General features: G+C 45.6%; 1 protein-coding gene across 3 annotated transcripts in view; it reads right to left on the bottom strand.

Moving 5' to 3' along the window:
* Positions 1–21,594, bottom strand: part of LOC119184222 (neprilysin-1) — a 246,194-nt gene that overhangs the window by 78,673 nt on the left and 145,927 nt on the right. For all 3 annotated transcript variants that reach the window (XM_075888738.1, XM_075888739.1, XM_075888741.1), the window contains exon 13: positions 11,077–11,137. In XM_075888738.1, coding sequence (XP_075744853.1) covers positions 11,077–11,137 — 61 coding nt within the window. The remainder of the gene's footprint in view (positions 1–11,076; positions 11,138–21,594) is intronic.

The following is a 21,594-nucleotide window of genomic DNA, read 5'->3' as shown; positions in this document are numbered from 1 at the left end:
CGCCATCTGCTCTTTTCGTTCGTTGCAAGTGTTCGCCGCTACCTTATGCCCTTCTAGAACTTCATGACGGCGTCAGCAGACTACTCATCTCGAACCTGTTGTCATGTCCTGTAACACTACTCCGGGGTGAGTGCGTCGGGCGTGTTTACAGTCTCGACCCTTCTGCAATTATCGACATGCCGGCTGGTCCTTCCGCCGAACACGAAGTCGCCGGAGTGACCTGTGCCTCTTCGCCGCAGACTACTAGGCCGGACGTACTGAGCAGCTCCATCGCCGACACGTTAACCGTTTCGCAACGTGCTCAGCTTCTACGACTACTGAATAAGTTCCGTTATTCCTTCGACTGCCAGCATACTCCCCTCGGCCGCACGTCAGCCGTGTGTTACCTCATCAACACGGGTACCAATGCGCCATTGCGTCAAAGACCCTATCGCGTGTCCGCAGCCGAGCGCCAGGTTATCGATGACCAAGTAGCTGACATGCTCAAGCGTGGCGTCATCCAGCCTTCGAACAGCCCCTGGGCATCTCCAGTCGTTCTCGTTAAGAAGAAGGACGGGTCAATTCGCTTCTGTGTTGACTACCTTCGTCTTAACAAAATAACTCAAAAGGACGTTTACCCGTTACCGAGAATCGACGATGCCCTTGACTGCCTCCAAGGTGCGGAGTTCTTCTCTTCTATTGACTTACGGAGTGGCTACTGGCAAGTCCCTCTGGCACCTGAAGATCAGCCTAAGACGGCCTTTGTCACACCTGATGGCCTTTACGAATTCTGTGTCATGCCTTTTGGTCTTTGCAACGCACCCGCAACATTCGAGCGGATGATGGACAATCTTTTGCGTGGCCTGAAGTGGAAAACATTGCTGTGCTACTTGGATGACGTGATTATATTCTCCCCGGATTTTCCAACGCATCTCCGCAGGCTAGATGAAGTGCTGCAGTGCCTAACTGACGCCGGCCTTCAGCTCAACCTTAAGAAATGCCGCTTCGGCGCAAGTCAGCTCACCATCCTCGGTCATGTTGTATCTAAAGAGGGTATTCTTCCTGACAGAGCCAAGCTTCGGGCAGTTGCAGAGTTCCCTAAACCTGCGTCTCTGAAGGATCTGCGCAGCTTTCTTGGCCTCTGCTCCTATTTCCGCCGCTTTATTCGGAATTTTGCTATGATCACCGCCCCCTTGACTGAACTTCTACGCAGTGACTCGAAAAGTTACGCTTGGTCACCCGCCTGTGACGATGCTTTCGAAAAGTTGCGCCGTCTGTTAACCTCGCCACCAATCTTGCGTCATTTCGACCCGACTGCTCCGACGGAGGTACACACCGATGCCAGCGGTGTTGGACTCGGCGCCGTGCTCGCGCAGCGTAAATCGGGATTCCAGGAGTACGTAGTCGCATACGCAAGCCGTACCCTCACCAAAGCGGAGAAGAACTATTCTGTCACAGAGAAGGAGTGTCTGGCAATTATATGGGCTCTAGGTAAATTTAGACCGTACCTATATGGTCGCCCTTTCGACGTAGTCACCGATCACCATGCGCTTTGTTGGTTATCCACGTTGAAGGACCCCTCCGGCCGTTTAGCTCGCTGGGCTTTGCGGTTGCAAGAGTTCGACATGCGTGTTGTCTACAGGTCTGGCCGACGTCACACTGATGCCGACGCTTTATCACGCTCGCCTATGTCCGCTGAAAGCTCTGCATGTTTATCTGCCGTGGACGAAATGGTTGCGTTCCCAGATAACTGTGACATGGCGTCTGAGCAACGCAAGGATGACTGGATCAGCTCTGTTCTGCGATTCCTTTCAGATCCGTCGACTTCTCCATCTTCTCGAACGTTGCGCCGTCAAGCGGCTCACTTTGAGGTCCGCGATGGCCTCCTTAATCGCAGGAATTACAAGTCTGAGGGCCGAAAGTGGCTACTTGTCATACCTCGCCATCTTCGTGCTGCAATATGTTCAGCTTTCCACGCTGACCCTCAGTGCGCATATGCGGGCATCTTCAAAACATACGCTCGGATTTCCTCCCGGTTTTATTGGCGAGGCATGTACACCTTTTTGCGCAAGTACATTCAGTCATTCCCGCAGTGCCAACGACGGAAAGTTCTGCCTCATCACACCTCTAGTCCGATCCAGCCAATTCCTTGCCCAGCCAGGCCTTTTGACCGCATTGGGATCGATCTGTACGGGCCTCTTCCATTCACGGCTTCCGGAAACCATTGGATTGTTGTCGCTGTCGACTATCTGACGTGATACGCAGAAACAGCCGCTTTGCCTGCTGCCACAGCACGCGACGTATCTTCTTTTCTCTTGCGGCACTTCATTCTCCGTCACGGCGCACCGCGCGAACTTTTCAGCGACAGAGGACGTGTGTTCCTCTCTGAAGTCGTCAACGCACTCCTTGCCGAATGCCGTATTGGGCACGGCGAAGCGGCTGGAAAGATGCCGCTAACGAAACGCTTCTTTTTCGTTGTACAGGCCGTGTTTTTCATGCTCGCCGGGCCATCGGAACCTTGCACTACCGGGAATGAAGTTGCGGCGATTACATCTGTCTCTGCTAACTACTGTCCAGTGCCTTCATCGAATTTGGACATACTGGATACGCCCCCTCTGGAACATTGCATGCCCGTGACGTCATCGTTGGATCGCCCTTTTAAAGACAGGCCACACAGTTGGACCTTCAGTGGGCACGGCGAAGCGGCTGGAAAGATGCCGCTAACGAAACGCTTCTTTTTCGTTGTACAGGTTAGTTTTTCTCTTTCAAATCATAGGTCTGGAGACGAAATTGTACTTCTTATTGTGCCGTGCCCACAGACATGTTTTATTATTGCATATGAATGTTATTTTGTTTGCAAGTTATTGCTGTGTGGAGATGTCGAGCAAAACCCTGGGCCAACTGTTGATGAAATGTTTCACGAGCTCTTGAAGGGACAATCTGATATCCGAGCAGAACTTGTAAGCCTTAGAGCACGTTTAGACTCAACAGAATCATTAATAAGCACCTTTGGAGTGCGTCTGAATAACTTAGAAGCAAATGTTAAGCAATTACAAACTCAGAAGGGCGTGAGCGAATCGATACAGGAGTCTGTAGATTCCATTCAGCAGTTAATTGATATTCATCAGTCCAAGCTGGTTGACCTTGAGAATCGCAGTCGCCGGAATAATCTTCTTGTATTTGGTATCAGCGCTGCTGGGAGTGAATCTGAAGCAGAGCTACGTGAAAAGGTAGTGAAGGGCATATTTCATGATCGATTAGGGGTGAAATGCACGACAATTGCGCGGATTCATAGATTAGGCAAGCCGGTATCAAGCAGACGTCCTGTTATACTTTTTTTCCAAGATTATACGGAAAAGCAAGCTGTGTTGCGTCAAGCACATAAGCTGAAGGGAACCAAAATTTATCTTCAAAACGACTACTGTTCTGACACACTCCGCAAAAGAAAACTGCTATGGGCAACTGCAAAAGCAGACAGAGAAAGCGGTAGCAAGGTTGCTCTTGTTCACGATAAGCTTCGTATTGATCACACCTTTTTCTGTTGGGATGACTCGCTTAATGCGCGTAGGAAAGTGTCACATGAGAGTGCCGTAGGGAATCCCAGCTAGCAATTAGGGGAGCACCAACTTCGTTTGCTTTGCTTCAATGCACGGAGTATAACAAATAAAATTGAAAAGTTGGAAAATATTTTGCTCACGCACGATCCTCATGTCTGTGTGATAACAGAGTCTTGGTTACATGAAGCCATTGGCGATAGCGAGATAGTTCCGCCGAACTACCAACTTTTTCGATGTGATCGTGGTCATCGGGGCGGTGGAGTGGCTGTCATTATCAAGTATGGCATTGATGTAACTATTGCTGAGCGTTTTCCAGTGAGAGAGAGTCTGCTTTTAAAACTTTCATTTGCTGATATGTCATTTTTTCTCTGTGCGGTTTATCGATGTCCTAATGCTGATGATTCTTTTATGAGCGGTTTGTACGATGAACTACTACGTCTACGAAGCAAAAATCTTATTTTAACGGGTGACTTCAATCTGCCAGCCATTAATTGGGATGATATAAATTATGGTACTTCTTCTTCGGCTGACACACTCTTAGACATAATGTTTTCTCTAGGCCTTGAGCAAATGGTAGGACACCCCACAAGGGGGAGTTCGATACTTGATCTGCTATTTACAACGGAACTCTTTACCGAAGCGACTATCACAGTTGAAACCGGTATTTCTGACCATAGATTAATATCATTTGTTTGGGACAGGCATGCACGTTGTAAATCAGTGAAAACGCCAGTGGAAAGTGTTGTAAGAGATTTCAATCGAGCGGATGATGTTGCAGTAATTGATTATTTAGAAACACATCTCCCCACATCTGTTAGTGATGTTGATAGAGCCTGGCAACGCTTCCGTGGTATTGTGGACTTCTGTACAAAGAACTTTGTACCGCTTAGGAGAATACGCAGGCGTTCACATAACCCATGGATAAACCGTGAGATTATACAGATCAAGAGAAAGATAAAAAGGTTACGAAAAAAACACAAGACTAGTACGCAACATTTTTCCGATCTTAAAGAAAAATTATTAGAGAGTGTTAGCAAGGCTAGGCATCAATTTTTTAACGACACACTACCTGAATTCATCAGGACAGATCCTGATAAATTTTGGCGCTATATTAAGCAAACTAAAGAAGGCGTTTCTGAAATACAAGTTGATGAGGTCACGATAACAGATCCGGCACTAATTGCTGATCATTTTAATAAATACTTTCAGAGCGTCTTTTCCGAACCACAGTATTATGAACTGCGAGACCCGATGCCCATAATCACGGATGATGTTCTGATAACTCGTGAAGGTGTTTTACAAATGTTACTTAAGGTTAATCCTAAGAAATCGTCAGGCCCTGACGGCATTGGTAATTCATTCCTACGACGCTATGCTGAACAAATCACTGACTTCCTTACTGCCCTTTTCAATGTATCATTCAAATATGGTCAGATACCAGACGATTGGCGTAAAGCTCGTGTTGTGCCGATCTTTAAAAAGGGTAACCGCTATTCTTTGACAAACTACCGTCCTGTTTCTATCACTAGTAGCTGCTGTAAAATGTTAGAGCATGTTGTTGCAAATTACATTAACACATTTTTATCAGAAAATAATATTTTGTCGCCTAATCAACATGGTTTCCGAAAAAATATGTCTACGGTAACACAGCTTGTGTCTACAGTGCATGAATTCGCACGGGTTCTAGATATATCTGGGCAGACTGATGTGTTCTTTTTAGATTTTAGCAAAGCGTTTGATAAGGTGCCTCATGGAAAACTTTTGTTTAAACTCGAAAATATTGGGCTACCTTCGGGTATCGTTAAATGGATTCATATGTACTTAAATAACAGAACTCAATTTGTTGAGGTCAGGGGTTGTTTTTCTTCTTCGCTAAATGTTTCTTCTGGTGTGCCACAAGGTAGTGTGTTAGGCCCCTTGTTATTCTTAATTTTTATTAATGATTTAGTTGATGTCGTACATAAGGACATATCCGTCAGATTATTCGCGGATGATTGTGTTGTTTTTAAAGAAATATGTTGTGTAAATGACCACATATTACTTCAACAGTCTCTTACAAGTATAGATGAGTGGTGTCAAAACTGGGGCATGGAACTTAATAGTGACAAAACAGTTCTCTTGAGAATAACAAGAAAACGAACTCCCAGCCTTTATACTTATTTTCTCCGCAATAACCCACTCAAAGACGTAGAAAAATACAAATATCTAGGAGTCACTTTGACAAAGTCACTTACGTGGTCAGACCACATTACAAGCATATGCACGGCTGCACTTAGGAAACTGTGGTTTCTTAAGAGGAAACTTAAATCCTCAACGAAGGAGACTAGATTATTGGCATATAACACCTGCATCCGATCAAAACTTGAATATGCCTCGGTTGTTTGGGACCCTCAATGTAAAAAAGATATTGCCTTGATTGAAAAAGTTCAACGGAAGGCTGTCAGATTTATATTTAGTAAATATAAAAGATATGATTCGCCAACACAACTTATGCAACTAAATGATATCCAAACACTGGAAATTCGCAGGAAAATTAATCGGTTAACGTTCCTACACAAAATTCTTTCCGGTAAAGTTACAACAAGTCTGCCCAACTGTGTGAAACCTCTATCTTCTAGAAAAACAAGACATAAGCATAAATATTCATTGGCGCCAGTTTTTGCCCGTACCACTGCTTTTAAAAATAGTTTTTTCCCTAGGACTATTGCTGACTGGAACTCTTTACCAATAAGTGCTTTTCAGTCCGAAGATATTGAAAACAGCTTGAAACTTTTTTTGTTTAGTTCTGAATGATGTATCCATATGGTGTGTATTCGCAGTGCCCGAGTAATGTAGTTAGTTGACTTCTGCTGCGCATGAGTGTTCTGATCACTGTTTATGTGCCGTAACTCTGTTGTGCAAGTGCACTATAAGTTGTCTAATTAAGTGCTGTGACATTGTACTTTTTTTTTTGTTGTTTTTGCCCCTCCTGCTTGGGCCTAAGTATAGGCCTGCAGAACCTGTAAATAAATAAATAAATAAATAAAATATTATTCACCGGACTACCACCGCCTACCATCCGCAGACGAATGGATTGACGGAAAGATTCAACCGTACCCTAGGGGATATGATATCAAAGTATGTTGCCTCAGACCACTCCGACTGGGACCTCATTCTGCCTTTTGTGACATACGCCTACAATACTGCTCCACAGGCGACTACGGGCTTTTCACCATTTTTCCTGTTATATGGCCGAGACCCTTCCACCACACTAGATACCATTCTGCCCTACCACCCCGATTCCTCCGAGTCTACGCCCATCTCTGAAGCTGCCCGCCGCGCCGAGGAATGCCGTAAGCTCGCCCAGTCGTTCACAACCATCTACCAATGGAGACAAAAATCTCGGCGTAACGATAACCACCCGTACCCCAACTTTGTTCCGGACACTTTTGTGTGGCTTTGGGTTCCCGCTGTGCCTACAGGGCTTTCCTCGAAGTTTTTTTCAAAATACCAGGGACCCTACCGCATTGTCTCGCAGACTTCACCAGTTAACTACATCGTCGAACCCGTTACGCCATCCACAGACCAGCGCTTTCGGGGACGTGAAATTGTTCACGTACAGCGGCTGAAACCTTATTACGACCCGCTCGTACTCTGTTCACCGTGAGTCGCCAGGATGGCTCCTTTTCCGACGGGGGACGAAGTGTAGTGAAGAGGAATGCCCACTACTGCAGCGACATCGACACGTGGGCGCGAGGCACGAGCTAGGACTGCCTGATTGCTGCTGCGACGCTGCCCGTATACTCGGCCTGCTCTTGCTGCTTCGGTACCGACGCCGCTACCGCTGTTTACCTTGCATTTACATTATAATATATATATTGTGACGGGTGAGAGTAGGCAGAGAGGGTAGAAATATATTTACAGATTGTACACGGAGTACACAGTGTCTTTGAACCAAGATGGCGGAGTGGCAACAACAACACGAGCTTTTTCTCAATCGTCATCTTCGTTGCCTTTATGGTGCCTTCGTTGATGTTAATTATGACTTGTATAATATAGCCGCCACCGGTAAAAGCGCCGTCTCAGCGCTTAATTAAGCGTGCGATCCTGCGCAGAGAAGTACGGCTTAAGGCGGGAGCCGTGTACAATATCAGTGGACAGCAGAGACGATGAGGATGGAGTGTCCAAGGGCGCGATCTCATTAGTGACCTCGATCAGTTGGTGCATTACTTTGTAAGGCCCGTTGTAGCGAGCGAGGAACTTCGAGGACAGACCAACATGACGAGAGGGAGTCCAGAGCAAGACCAACGATCCTGGGGAGTAAGAGACAGCTCTGTGACGGCTGTCATAGCGATTCTTTTGAGATAGCTGTGACGCAGAAAGACCATCCCGAACAATCTGGTGGGCCACTCCAGCCCGAGTATTTGCATCGCGAGCGCATTCGGTAGGAGTGTCAGTAGAAGTGTCGCCCCTAAAAAGAGTAACCTAATGGCAGCGCATCACTGGAGTTGTTGGAACGACAGGAATGACATATTACACGCCGTCAGATATCTTGTCAGCGTGCTGTACCCATCAAGCTAATGACAAGACATTTGCAACAACTCAGGTGTTCTTGGTGGAAGGCATGATCGAAAAGCGGGAAAACTTCGTAAACCCAAAACGCCATCCACCAGCTACTAAGGATTCGTACAAGCCAAAGTTGACCGACTCAAATGTTACAAAGTCCTCAACACCATGCGTACAAGGACCCGACGGAAGCAAAATGAAGAAAAAATTGGCAGATCCCACGTACAGTGGGAGTTGATGATATGCGAAGCATGAATGAGAAATATTGATATGTCACTTCAAAATCAGCACAGCGTTACGAGGTGGATGTAGATGATGCCATACATGACTTCCGTGTCATGATTATCATGTTTGGATGTGTCGTTTACCTTCGTCATCTATTCACGTCATGTGATACCAAATTTACAATATGTGAAGCTTGCGAAATGGCCGTGAGCATGCTATGAGCGTGGTATGTTGCATGTTTTTACATAACACGTGTCAGGATTGTCATGTTTGCACCATTCATATATTTCGTCATCTATTGACGTCACGTAACACCAAATTTGGTATATGCGGAACTAGCAAAACTGCCGCCAGCACTTCATGAAGGGCCCAAAGTACTAGGCAGAGCAACGTTACGTTAGCAAAACGTGAGCACTCTATAGTACGACGCCAGACGCGACCGTCGTCTCATGTTGATACACGACACGCATGTCGTGATTATCATGTTCGGATGTGTCATTTACCTATGTCGTCCGCTCGCGTCACGTAATACCGAGTTTGGTACGTGAAGCTAGCGTAACGGCCACGAGCGCATCATGAGTGTGGCATGTAGTCATGTTGTTACATGACGCGAATCTCATGTTTATCATGTTTGCACCAGTATCATAGATTCGTCATCTATTCACGTCCCGGAGTACCAAGTTTGGTATAACTGAAGCTAGCGTAATGGCCGCCGGTGCAACATGAGCGTAGCATGTAGTCATGTCGTTACATGACACGCAACTCATGATTATCATGTTTGCACCAGTCACATTACCTCGTCGTCCATTCACGTACCGTAATACCAAATTCTGTATATGGGAAGCCAGCGAAACGGCCGCGAGCGCATCATGAGCGTGACATGTAGTCATGTTACATGACACGCATGTCATTATTTTCATGTTAGGGTCTGCCGCTTGTGTTCGCCATGAAATCATGGCATATCACACCAGTTTTGCAAATTGCCATGTGAACGAAACCACCCCAAGAGCTGCTGGATCATGAAATGTAAATCATGACATTCATGACATACATGTCAGTCTTCATGTTGTGACTAGTCAAATATGTTCTTCATACTGTCATGTTAGGCGATACCAAGTTTGGTATCGATACCGTTATCGAAACGGCAGGAGGACTAGAAGTCGTAGGCAGCTAGATAGATATATACGCTCAAAGTCAGCGAAGTTCGCAAAAAATGCTTTCCATTTAAAAAAATTGACGCCGCATCGGCACGTTAATCTGCAAATGTCATTGAAAGACAATATTCTTGCGTGTGAAGAGAGTGAACAAGACATTTATTTGATATTATGCGCAAGAAAATCGGTGAATGGTATTCTGGAGGCGCTGCGTTAGACTGCCTCGAGCATGCAGCGTAGGCGAACGAGCGCATCAAGTCACGTCACACATGAGACATGAGCGCCATCTGGCAGTTATCTTAGAAAACAAAACGCGTGGCTTTGGGACGGGTGTGCGCGCCCATCTCAGAGGTGATAAGGTGTAGAACGCAAGGCGACGGGTAGGTGCCACCACCGTCTCGTCTTAGAAAAGCATTGGAAACTTTCGCTTTCCCGTGCAAGCTTTGCATGGTCAGTGCAGCGTGATAAGCGCTAAGGTCCTTAAAATTACTTATGTATACCTCTCCTAGTAAGAGACGCACATGCAGAATATTTACGTGTTGTTATGGTGCCACAGACATGCGCAATAATTGCTTTTTAATTGACAATTGCACAAACATGAACACTCAACCTTGAGCAACATTGATGGGCGCTGCGGATGGGGTCGGCCGTTTCAAGTACCCGATGCCTGGACTGGACAAACAGACAAATGTACATAGAGACAGACAGGCCAAAATTTTTGCGTCGAAGGTCCCCAAGAAAGACTATCGTCTTTAAAAAACGGTGCTGAGCGTTCGAAGCAGTCGGGTGACCGGACCCGAGTTTCGACGCTCTAGGACGCGGTCCACGAGTTGAAGCAACGGGCTTCCCGAGGCCGCTGACGTGCTCCACCTCCGACGCTTATCCTCGGCTGTGGGTTCCTCCTGAACTCCTACAAGGCGTTGCCAACCTCCTTGAAGCCATTCTGCATCGCTCGTCATCTCGACTCGTAACTAAGCGTCGAAGCTACCCAGCGCCAGTGTCAGTGTACTTTCTTCCCTTCGTCTGTATTTTCGTGGCCACATCCAAGAAGCGTATACCTACCCACACACGCTAGCAGAACATAGCACATCTTTGTATTACATAGCAAATAGGTGAGGGATAGGGTGAGCATAACCTTCTATAGTGCAGTGTAGCGAGGAAGAGAAATGCAGGTGAGGAGCAGGGTACAGCATAACAAGGGATGGTAAATGGGAGTGAGGGTAAGTCGGCCCGGCACCACACTTTCTTCAGCCTTCGAACCATTTATGCTAAGCAACCTTTTCACGCCGAGAATAAGACCTTCAGCCATGTTCGTGTTGCTATGCATAATACGGGCAACAACAACGCTCATGGCCGAAACAAAATGCAACAAGGAAACGAAAAAATGCAATGGTGAACGTCAATGTGCCCTTGAAAACAAATAAAATTTTAATGTCAGTGACAAGCCCATGAATAAAGGGCATCATTCGGTGGGCTACCACGCACACAGGCAAATACGTATCTCAATGACACAGCTTTTATGGCCTATTTGGGTGGACTCACACTGCTGCACATACACGCGCCGGCGTCGTGGGTTATGCTGCTATGCCCGAAATCAGTTGAAAAGTGTTACTCACGGGCTGAGATCAGGGGCCAGAATACCAGGCGTCGAGAGTCCAGTCACTATGGCAGGCACAACTGCGGATCGAACAATGGTGATTAGGACATGACACGCGATAAATCTAGCGCTGCCAGACACAAACTATATATATATATATATATATATATATATATATATATATATATATATATATATATATATATATATATATATATATATATATATATATATATATATATATATATACATATATGTATATATAAGGAAAGAAGTGTATACCTAAGGGCTCGTTTTTCGTTTTCGTGTTTTTACACAATAATAATGAGATCTAACAGACAATAATGCCAAGGAAAGTATAAGGGAAGATATTAGACCAAATTGTAATATGATTATGAAGAAAAAAGGGTGAAAAGATAACTTTGCCGTGGACAGGAGCTGTCGTGGTAGCTTAGTGGTAGAGCATCGAACGCGTCAATCGAAGGTCGCAGGCTCGGATCGTGCCCACGGCAAAGTTATCTTTACACCCACTTTTCTTCATAATTACATTACAATTAGGTCTAATATCTTCCCCTATACTTTCCTTAGCATTATTGTCTGTTAAATCTGCTTATCATATATATATATATATATATATATATATATATATATATATATATATATATATATATATATATATATATATATATATATATATATATACATGGGAAAGAAGTGTATACCTAAGGGCTCGTTTTTCCGTGTTTTGACACAATATTAAAGAGATCTAACAGACAGTGATGCCGGGGAAGTTATTAGAACCAATAACAGGGAAAGTTATTAGAACCAATGGAATGTAAATAAGAAGAAAGAAAAGTGGGTGAAACAATAACCAGCCGTGAGCAGGAATCGAACCTACGACCTCCGAATAAAGCGTTCGATGCCCTAACCACTAAGCTATCACAGTGGCCTTCCCTCCATCCACTTTTTTGGATTTTCTTTAATATGTGAGTTTAGAAGTAGGAGTGTCAGTCAGCGCCATTTATAAGCCAAGCGACGAGTGTGAAACACTCTTTTATGCGCATGTGTGGTGTCACGTAGCACGTGAACTTATTACGAGCGGGCAGCTGATTGATAGTCCTTCACTCGTATACAACCTAATGACACCAAGTCTGCCAGTACGAGACCCTCGTTTATGAATAAGGGAAAGATGTGTATACCTAAGGGCTCGTTTTTCCGTGTTTTGACACAGTAACAAAGAGATCTAACAGACAGTAATGCCAAGGAATGTACATATATATATATATATATATATATATATATATATATATATATATATATATATATATATATATATATATATATATATAAATATGAAAGTAGATGCGCTTTCACATAACAACTGTTTATTGTGCCGACGTTTCGACAGGAACCCTGTCTTTTTCAAGGCATAATGCCTTGAAAAAGGCATTATGGAACCCTGTCTTTTTCATTATGCCTTGAAAAAGACAGGGTTCCTGTCGAAACGTCGGCACAATAAACAGTTGTTATGTGAAAGCGCATCTACTTTCATATTTATAACCTTGCGGCAACCGAAGTTATTCTTCTGCATATAAGCCTTATATATATATATATATATATATATATATATATATATATATATATATATATATATATATATATATATATATATATATATATATATATATATATATATATATATATATATATATATATATATATATATATATATATATATGGGATATGGCACAACGGGAGCGTTGTCAACAAGGATAAATATATTTATTTCCCAACAGTTTCGGGAGGGGACCTCCCTTCATCAGGGGATGAGTTATACGGGAGGTCCCCTCCCGAAACTGTTGGGAAATAAATATATTTATCCTTGTTGACAACGCTCCCGTTGTGCCATATCCCATACCTTCACGAAGACTAACTGGCCCATTGAATTATTACTCCCACTATATATATATATATATATATAGTGGCTCCGTTGTGCCATATCTCATACCTATATATATATATATATATATATATATATATATATATATATATATATATATATATATATATATATATATATATATATATATATATATATATATATATATATATATATATATATATATATATATATATATATATATATATATATACATTGTGATGACGAAGACCGAAACTGGCATTCTGGCACAGACGCGCACGTTAGGTAAGCGAGGAAGAAGAGGCAGAATAAGAACAGCTGGCCCATGATCGGGTATTGTCTCTTTTCCCTTCATTACAATGGCGCAGTGCGACAAGTGAATAATGTGCGGGAAGCCACCGGTACGTGTCTTCGTGGTTCGTCGGCATCGCGGGCTTCTCCATCCAGGAACGCCGTTCACGCTTCCTTGGCAATGGGGTCCCACCCGCCGCTTCACCTACCCTTCAGACCACCATTGGACGGCGTCCAGGCCTCCCCCGGTGTTGTAGGGCATGACCTTATTGACACCCTGCCACCATTTCACGGCAGGGATCCGCACCGGCTCCTGTTCTTTGAGAATGCCGCTCACGCTTCCCATGGCCTACATTCCCGTTGCCGCACTCTTTCAACATACGAGCTGCCAGGGAACGCCGTCCAGGCTTCTCTGCTCGTCAACCTCACCGGCGTGAGTGCTGCAACCGCTACATATTCGAAGACCGCGATCACCGACTCTTCGGGCTTCATACACGACAGCGCCGCGAACCTGCGGCGTACCATCGCGCTACTCCGCATCAAGACTAACGAACTGACAGCGTCAATTTCCGAGCGAGCTCCTACAATATTGACAGAATAGCGTGCCACTAACGCCGTGTTCGATGTAGCTGCCTCGCACGACCTTGAGGCAAGCCCATTCGAGCAACGCAGGCAGCTTTGGGGCACCCTCCTGCTGCTCTCAGACCAGCTCGACAGCGTTGCCTCAGTGATATCCGCATTCTCACGTGCCGCCCCACCATCGCCGTCCTCCTACAAACTTCCGGATTTCGACGGGTTCCGGAACGACGCCGACAGCTGGGTGGCAACCGTCAACGCGCTAGCAATGCACGCGGCCTGAACAGAGAATCAGAAATGGTATGCAGCCATAGACCATTTTCGGGAAGGTGCAGCGGCGTGGTACCGGTATGAAGGTTGGAAGCAGCAGTAATGGGCGGAGTGGAGCTTTAAGCTCATAGCAGCTTTCGGTCCGATTCCCTGTGCCACTTGCCCATGCAACTCGACCTTATCTCAGGACAAAAGTCGGGAAAAGCCCGACCTAGAGGATGCAATTCGAGCCCCTACCATCCTGTCTTCTCTTGGTGACTAGGATGTAGGACACAATCACGATCGTGTAACTCTGCCTTGGACAGGCATTTCTACTGTCGTATTGCACGGTACCACTTTCTGCGAGGAAGGAGGCGCTGGGAGGGGGGAGACAGTTCGCTAGAACAGCGCTCAAATTTGTGAGAAGAAGTGCTCCCGAATGACGACCATGTATATGGCATAACAATAGGCAGCACTGCGACCAATATTGACGTTTCACGAACATTAACGTCTATTTGAAACGTATTTCCAAGACCCGGCGTACCTCTGTGGTAAAATGCTTCATTGCCACGGATAATGCTTGGGTTCGATTCCAGCTGGGATCCTGAAAATGACTTTTTTGCATTCGTCGGGTCGACGCTACCGATGTCGGGTATTCCTTAACGCTCGCGCGTTGAAATCGCCCATGTGTGTTCTCGTCGTTCTTGTCGTGTCAATAATCTGTAGCACATACGCGCATACCAGCGGCACATACCCGCCCATGGGTATGTGCCACTGTCTGGCAGGAAGTGTTTGACGACGTACCCAACGGCATTGTGACAATATTCATGCCTCGACCAGTGCGTAATATTCGTCGAACCATCTTACCCTTCCATGCTAATTTTGGCTCACACCAAGGTAAAGGGGTGCTCACGAGAGCACCCAAACGTAAGCGGCTAGATAGATAGATAGATAGATAGATAGATAGATAGATAGATAGATAGATAGATAGATAGATAGATAGATAGATAGATAGATAGATATATAGATATATAGATATATAGATAGATAGATAGATAGATAGATAGATAGATAGATAGATAGATAGATAGATAGATAGATAGACAGACAGACAGACAGACAGACAGACAGACAGACAGACAGACAGACAGACAGATAGATAGATAGATAGATAGATAGATAGATAGATAGATAGATAGATAGATAGATAGATAGATAGATAGATAGATAGATAGATAGATAGATAGATAGATAGATAGATAGATAGATAGATAGATAGATAGATAGATAGATAGATAGATAGATACGCTCAAATTCATCCAGTTTCGCTACCAAATTCTTCGCGTTTAATAACCTTTGCATGTCAAATATCGAACTAAAGTGTCAGCTTTGCAATTTGACAGTGTTGAGCAGTTATAATTGCCAGAAATTTATGCCCGCTATTCAATAGAGAGCTGTTGCTAGGAGTGAGAGAAAATGTATTCTAAAAAAATATTTCTCAAGGTCCGCCGCATGTATAACGTGAGGATATGACTTTTCAGCCACTTTCCAGCAGCCTTGGTTTCGCCTGCATCGATATAACAGGCATAGAGCCGCATCTAATGTCGCTCTTGGCGTCATCCAGCGCGCATGGGTGTGCACCTGCGAAGCCCGCGCCGCTCGAAACCGTCTTGCAATCGCATCTGAAGTGAACGAGGACGAGGTCAGAGTCCAAGGACGACAGCATCCAAGCTTAGAATTTTATGACGATGATGTTTTGCGTCAGCCTGAGACAACCGCGGCTGTTCATGGGTTTGCAATGTTTACGACCTCAATTTCTATCCTCCTCTACAAGTGCGTAGCTGCTCCCCTTTGTGCATCATCTTACAGTTATTTTAACTGCGTGCGAGATTCACATGGCGCTGAGGTGCGGTGTGCTGGCACCGGCTGCACAGCTTCTTTCGACAAGACGCCGATCGGAGTACATGTTGGCCCTCACTACGGAGCAGCGCGATACCTTTGAGGACTGCACGCGATATTGTTCTTTTCTTAAATGCGATCTCAGAACCATCCCATGTTTCGGCTAGACACGGCCATTCCAAAAAAATTGGCAGCATATCCCCAGAGTGAATGATGGAGAGTGGGGCGAAGCATTCGTCCGTCCATTCGTTCTTGCTTCCTTCCGTCTGTGCGACCGTCCATGCGTCCATCCGCCCGTCCGCGCGTGCGTCCGTTCCTGCGTTCGTCCATGCATCCGCCCCTGCGTCCGTTCATGCGTCCATTCATGCATCTGTCTGTGTGTCCGTTCGTCCATCAATTCAACACTCCAAGTACCACCATCTCGCATTTTTTCATCATATATTCCCCATATATAAGCACCGCCATCCAACGGACATTCCAAGGACTAAACGAGAGGTGGCACACGCACACTTTCCAACAGCTTGCGCTTCGGGTCTACTTCCCACCTTCAACCACCTCGAGTTAATGGTATATACTAGTTCACTGTATTCATGGCACTGCGGCCCAACGCTCGCTAAACCTTTCTAAAATCAAGGAGGTTACGCCCAGCGAGTATAACGTAGCAACCTTTTCCTGGCAGATAGAGCTCAATGTACATGCCAATGGCTGCATGGAAAATGAGAGAGGAGAATTCGGCTTTTACTTTCTCACAGCTTGCACTTCGTACCTACTTCCCACCTATAACTACCTCGAGTTCATTCATGGTATATACTGGTTCATTGTATCCATGGCACTGCGGCTCAATGCTCGCTAAACCTTTCTAAAACTAAGGGGTTACACCCAGCGGGTATAACGTAGCAACCCTTTCCCTTCAGATAGTCCACAATGTACATGCAATGGCTGCTAATGGGGATCGCAGCGTGCACGTTAACTAAAAGCCGAATGCTCCTGTCCCTCATACCCCATCATTATCAGCTATTGGCATGTACATTGAGCACTATTTTTTGTTGTTCAACAACGCACAGAAGGAATCTCTCACCGGCACCACCTTGGAGGTCAAAATGTTTGCAGGTCAAAGCGTAAGACTGGTTACATACTACGACGGGACGCGGGACGAACGGGTGCCGCTATAAGGAGCTTCGCCCCTAAAAAGGACACGCGTATAGTTGCAACACAGATCATTTTCCAGGTCTTTTTTCCCACAAACTGTACGAGATGGAAATGTATTACCCAAGAACTGTGTTTCTGTATATGAGAATCATAATTTTTATTCGAGATTTTGTTTACAACAACGTGCACTTGTCCTAGTTCTTTTTTTTTTAGCTTTCTGTTAGTTTCGAAAACGCTAACTTACTGTTTAACTTGATGGTGACCATGTTTCATATCTTTTTGTTGTTTATCACAGGAAAATATTATAATGTGATACTAAGCATGTATCTCCTGCAATAATGTCTTCGAGACAACGCAGGTATCCTGTAAATAAAAAGTAACAATTTTGCTGCAAAGCCCAAGCAATGAATGGGATAGCAAAAATTTGAAAGGTCACGCGCAGAATGCAAAGCACATCGAAACGCACCCCGCGTTTCTCGCTTACAAATACGCATGATACGTACTCACAGGTGCGGATGCACGCTAATAAGCGTCTCATTTGCTACTTCACTGGGTCTGAAAAGCGCACGCTTTTCGCGAACAGAGACTGCAATCATTGCAGAGACCTTTGTGCACCCTGTAACTACAGCAGAATCGTTCCACGTAAAGCCCGAGGCCAGCCAAGGCGTACAATCCTCCCCTCCTCAATTGTTGAAGATTGGGCGAGTTGGTTCGTCGTACTTGAACTGGTATAGCGCATTACGGGGAAGAAGAAACGGCCGAGCAGACCGACACAAGAGGACAGAGCGCTAACTTCCAACTGAGCTTTATTGTCAGACTGCATCAAATATGCAGGCCGGCGCAAGCATACAAAACCACCCTAAAGCAACAACAAGACTACACACAACATTGCACTGTCACATATCACAGATTCATAGGCGGTTATCCTGATTAAGGAAGGCCACTTCATGTTCAGATAAAACCAAAGAAGGGGCGCTAATACACGTGCTGCCAGCTCTTGCTATAGAATGCGCTTCTATAATTTCTCGAGTTAATTGTGACGGGTGCTTTTTTACCACTTCACATTGATCAAACATGGGGGTACATCCACAATCGCGGCAGTGAATTTCAATGTGGCCCTGGATTGCTTTGTGAACATTATAATGGTGCTCTTTTAGCCTTTCATTAAGGCATCGCCCCGTTTGGCCGAAATACCACATACCACATGAGAATGGAATCGCGTAAACAACCCCCGCTACACACGGCACAAACCGATCTACATATTTGATGCAGTTTGACAGTAAAGCTCAGTTGGAAGTTAGCGCTCTGTCCTCTTGTGTCGGTCTGCTCGGCCGTTTCTTCTTCCCCGTAATGCGCTATACCAGTTCAAGTCCTCCCCTCCTCACCACCGCGAGATAAGGGCACGCGAGGGCCTTCCCTAAGCAGGGCAAAATACGGGTAGGAGATTATAGCGGCGCTGCTGCACGACGTGCGCTCATTGCGCCGTCTTTTTGGTAATGCCGAAAACACAGCAGTGGTAAGTGGTAGATATAAATAGCTTGCCGTTTGAACGATGGAGAACATTCCCCGGGGTAACTCAGTGGTTAACGCCTCGCTTTCACGACGCAGAGGTCCCGCATTCGGTTCCGCGCGCTGGAGTGCTTCTTTCTGGATTTTTTTTTCTTTCTTGCGTTTTCATATATATGAATACGTATACATATACGGTGCATGACGCTGACGTCGACGCCGGCGGCAAAATCCAGGCGAGAGTGCCCATATAATTGCTATCGCAATAAAGGAATATATGTGCAGATTGTAACGAATTATGCTTGAATGCATATATTAAAATGCCAAACTATGCAGAGTGAAGTGGCTCCTGGATAGATATGACACTAGGTTTAGCGAAGTTACTGCATGTCTGATTTATAGAGAGATTTTGCACATCACGGGCATCGTCTATTCGTGACTCCAGCAATTTATGCGGCGCCTAGCGGCAATATGGGGAAGCTGAGCTCTGAGGTCCAAACAGTCCAAGCGCCAGTCGTAAACGGTAGGAGAACGTTAGGATGGTGCCGCCCGTGAAGAAAGAACAAACAGCCAAGCAGATTTCTTCTTTCGAGGTGAGGCCCCAGTGTTAACTTGTTATCTTGAACCGATCAAACGACCATTGTATCCAGTGACTACATGTCACTGCGGCGCCCGAAGTATGTAAACAAATTTCGCAGACGCACGGTGCGCCATGGGCATTAAGGCCAAACCTCATAACCACGATAATGCTCGCGACAGCGACGTAGATTGCCTTCGCGCGAACAGTCGCTAGCGCAGGCAAACCTCATTCACGCGACGGCTTCGATGAGCAAACTCCACTGTTGCTTGCATGAGGCCGTCTACTCGTACCAAGGAAACTGCGTAGTGAGCGGTATGCACTTTAAAAATAAGATATATTGTTGTGTAATGGAAAGGAAAGTGTTTGTTATTGCCTTTCAGCACTTTTAGATGCGGAGCATCTTATACTCGCGCCTTGTAGTGCGCCGTCCGCACCGCTTCTCGAACATTCGACAGCTGACGCGCGCGCATGCGCCGTCGCGCCGTCGCCCACTCTTCCACCATCTGTGCATCCCTTCCTCCTCTACACACCGCGCGCGCTTCACTCCTCCACCATCTGTGCACCCTTCCTCCTCTACACACCGCGTTCGACATCTACAATTCTCCTGATTCTCCAGTGGACGCGCATGTGGCGTCGCGCTTCGAGAACATTCAACAGCTGACAGTGCATGCGCCGTCGTGCTGTATATATACTCAAGGTCGGCGCTCGCTCGCTCAGTTGCCGCTCGTCGGTTGGTTTGTACGGCGCGTCGACGTCCAAGGTCGCGGTGAAATGAATTCCAACGAATCCACAAACACAATGATCGACGTCCCTTCGACCAGCGCCGCCCTTTCGCATACGTGTGTACGTGTTCACTCATTTAACACCCCCTCCTACAACCACGTTAACCAATTTAGCCATCGACCCAAGTAAGTCGCAATTTAACACCCCATTTCACAACCACGTTAACCAATTTAGCCATCGACCCAAGTAAGTCGCACTTTAACACCCCGTTAACCAATTATATGGTCCGCATCCTCCTCAGTGTTCCCCCGAGGGAAGCTGCGGGCAATTTTTTTTTATGTGCACGTGCATAAACATCACGTTATTTTTGGTTGTGCACGCGTGACTCGGGCGGAGAGGAGAGTGAGAGGAGGTGGTGATTTGGCGGCGCTTGAAGAGAACCGGCAGTACGTCAGTCATGTACATCCTGTTCCGGTGCTTTGAGTACAGCCCTTCCGGGCGATGGGCGACGGTTTACAAATCTGGAGAACCGAGCGATTACGCGAAGACCACCCCGCGACACGTTGCGCGGACGTTCTGTTTCGTCGCTCATAGAATCGCTCGTCGCTGTCGCGTGCATTTTCGCGTTTATGAGGTTTGGCCTTTACACACACAACGCGACCACTTCAAGAAAGCCGCTCACGCTTGCGCGACCACTGGTGCCGACTAAAATAAGATGCTTAGCGTCAACAACCCGCTTCCCTTCTGCAAAACAGCGCGAACTGCAATCACACTGCAGAAAACTCAGTACTCGTGTTAGCGACAGCAGACGCGGTGACCTCCGTGAATCCGCCATGCTGCAACTCCGCCGTGCCCCCTCATGTTCATTTGAATTGCAAATAGTGAAACACCTGCAGGTTTTTATCAACAAAAAAAATTAAAAATTACGCAGAACTGAAGTATTCAAGTAAGTGAACTCGTACTGAGTGTACGAGTGCTGGAATACTTTTCAAGCTGACAAAAACTATTTTCCCGAGACCCATCAAAAATATCCATTTTTGTGCAGTAACGAAAGAGTTCAGCGTCTCGGTAGAGCAACAACATGGCACAATCATGAAGACTCGTTAGCACCAATATTGGCTCGCACAAAAGCATTTAAATACAGTTTCTTTCCTAGTACGGTCACGAATTGGAATTCGTTGCCAAATAGTGTATTCAGCTCCGATGACTTTGTTAGCAGTATCCAATGCTTAACAATGTAGCACTCTTTGTTATTACCGCTTCTACTTGTACCTACCACATGAATGATGGCCCTATCTTTCAATGATTGTCATGCTAGCTTTATTCGTATGTTTTGTTTCTTGAGTTCATTGATTGCATTATTTCTGTATTTTACTTCTCATTGTACGCGAATAGCCCATGCTCCTTGAGCCAAAATGTTGGCTTGCAGAAGTTCAAATCAGTACTGTCAAAAACTAGTACTGTCAGTAACTAAAGTGGGTGGAGAAGAAACTGTCGTCTGGAGCGGCCCACAGACTTTCATTGAGCTGTTCGCTTCTTGGGCACAAGTTCGCCCCAATCACTTTTTTATTAAAGTGTACCTTTAACTGCGCGTTAGCAACTGGTGGGGGAGCCAGGATATAATTCCAAATTGTTCCGAAGCT

This window comes from Rhipicephalus microplus, chromosome 3, assembly GCF_043290135.1.
Source record: "Rhipicephalus microplus isolate Deutch F79 chromosome 3, USDA_Rmic, whole genome shotgun sequence".
Taxonomy (NCBI): Eukaryota; Metazoa; Arthropoda; class Arachnida; order Ixodida; family Ixodidae; genus Rhipicephalus; species Rhipicephalus microplus.
This window is presented reverse-complemented; position numbering and strand designations above follow the sequence as displayed.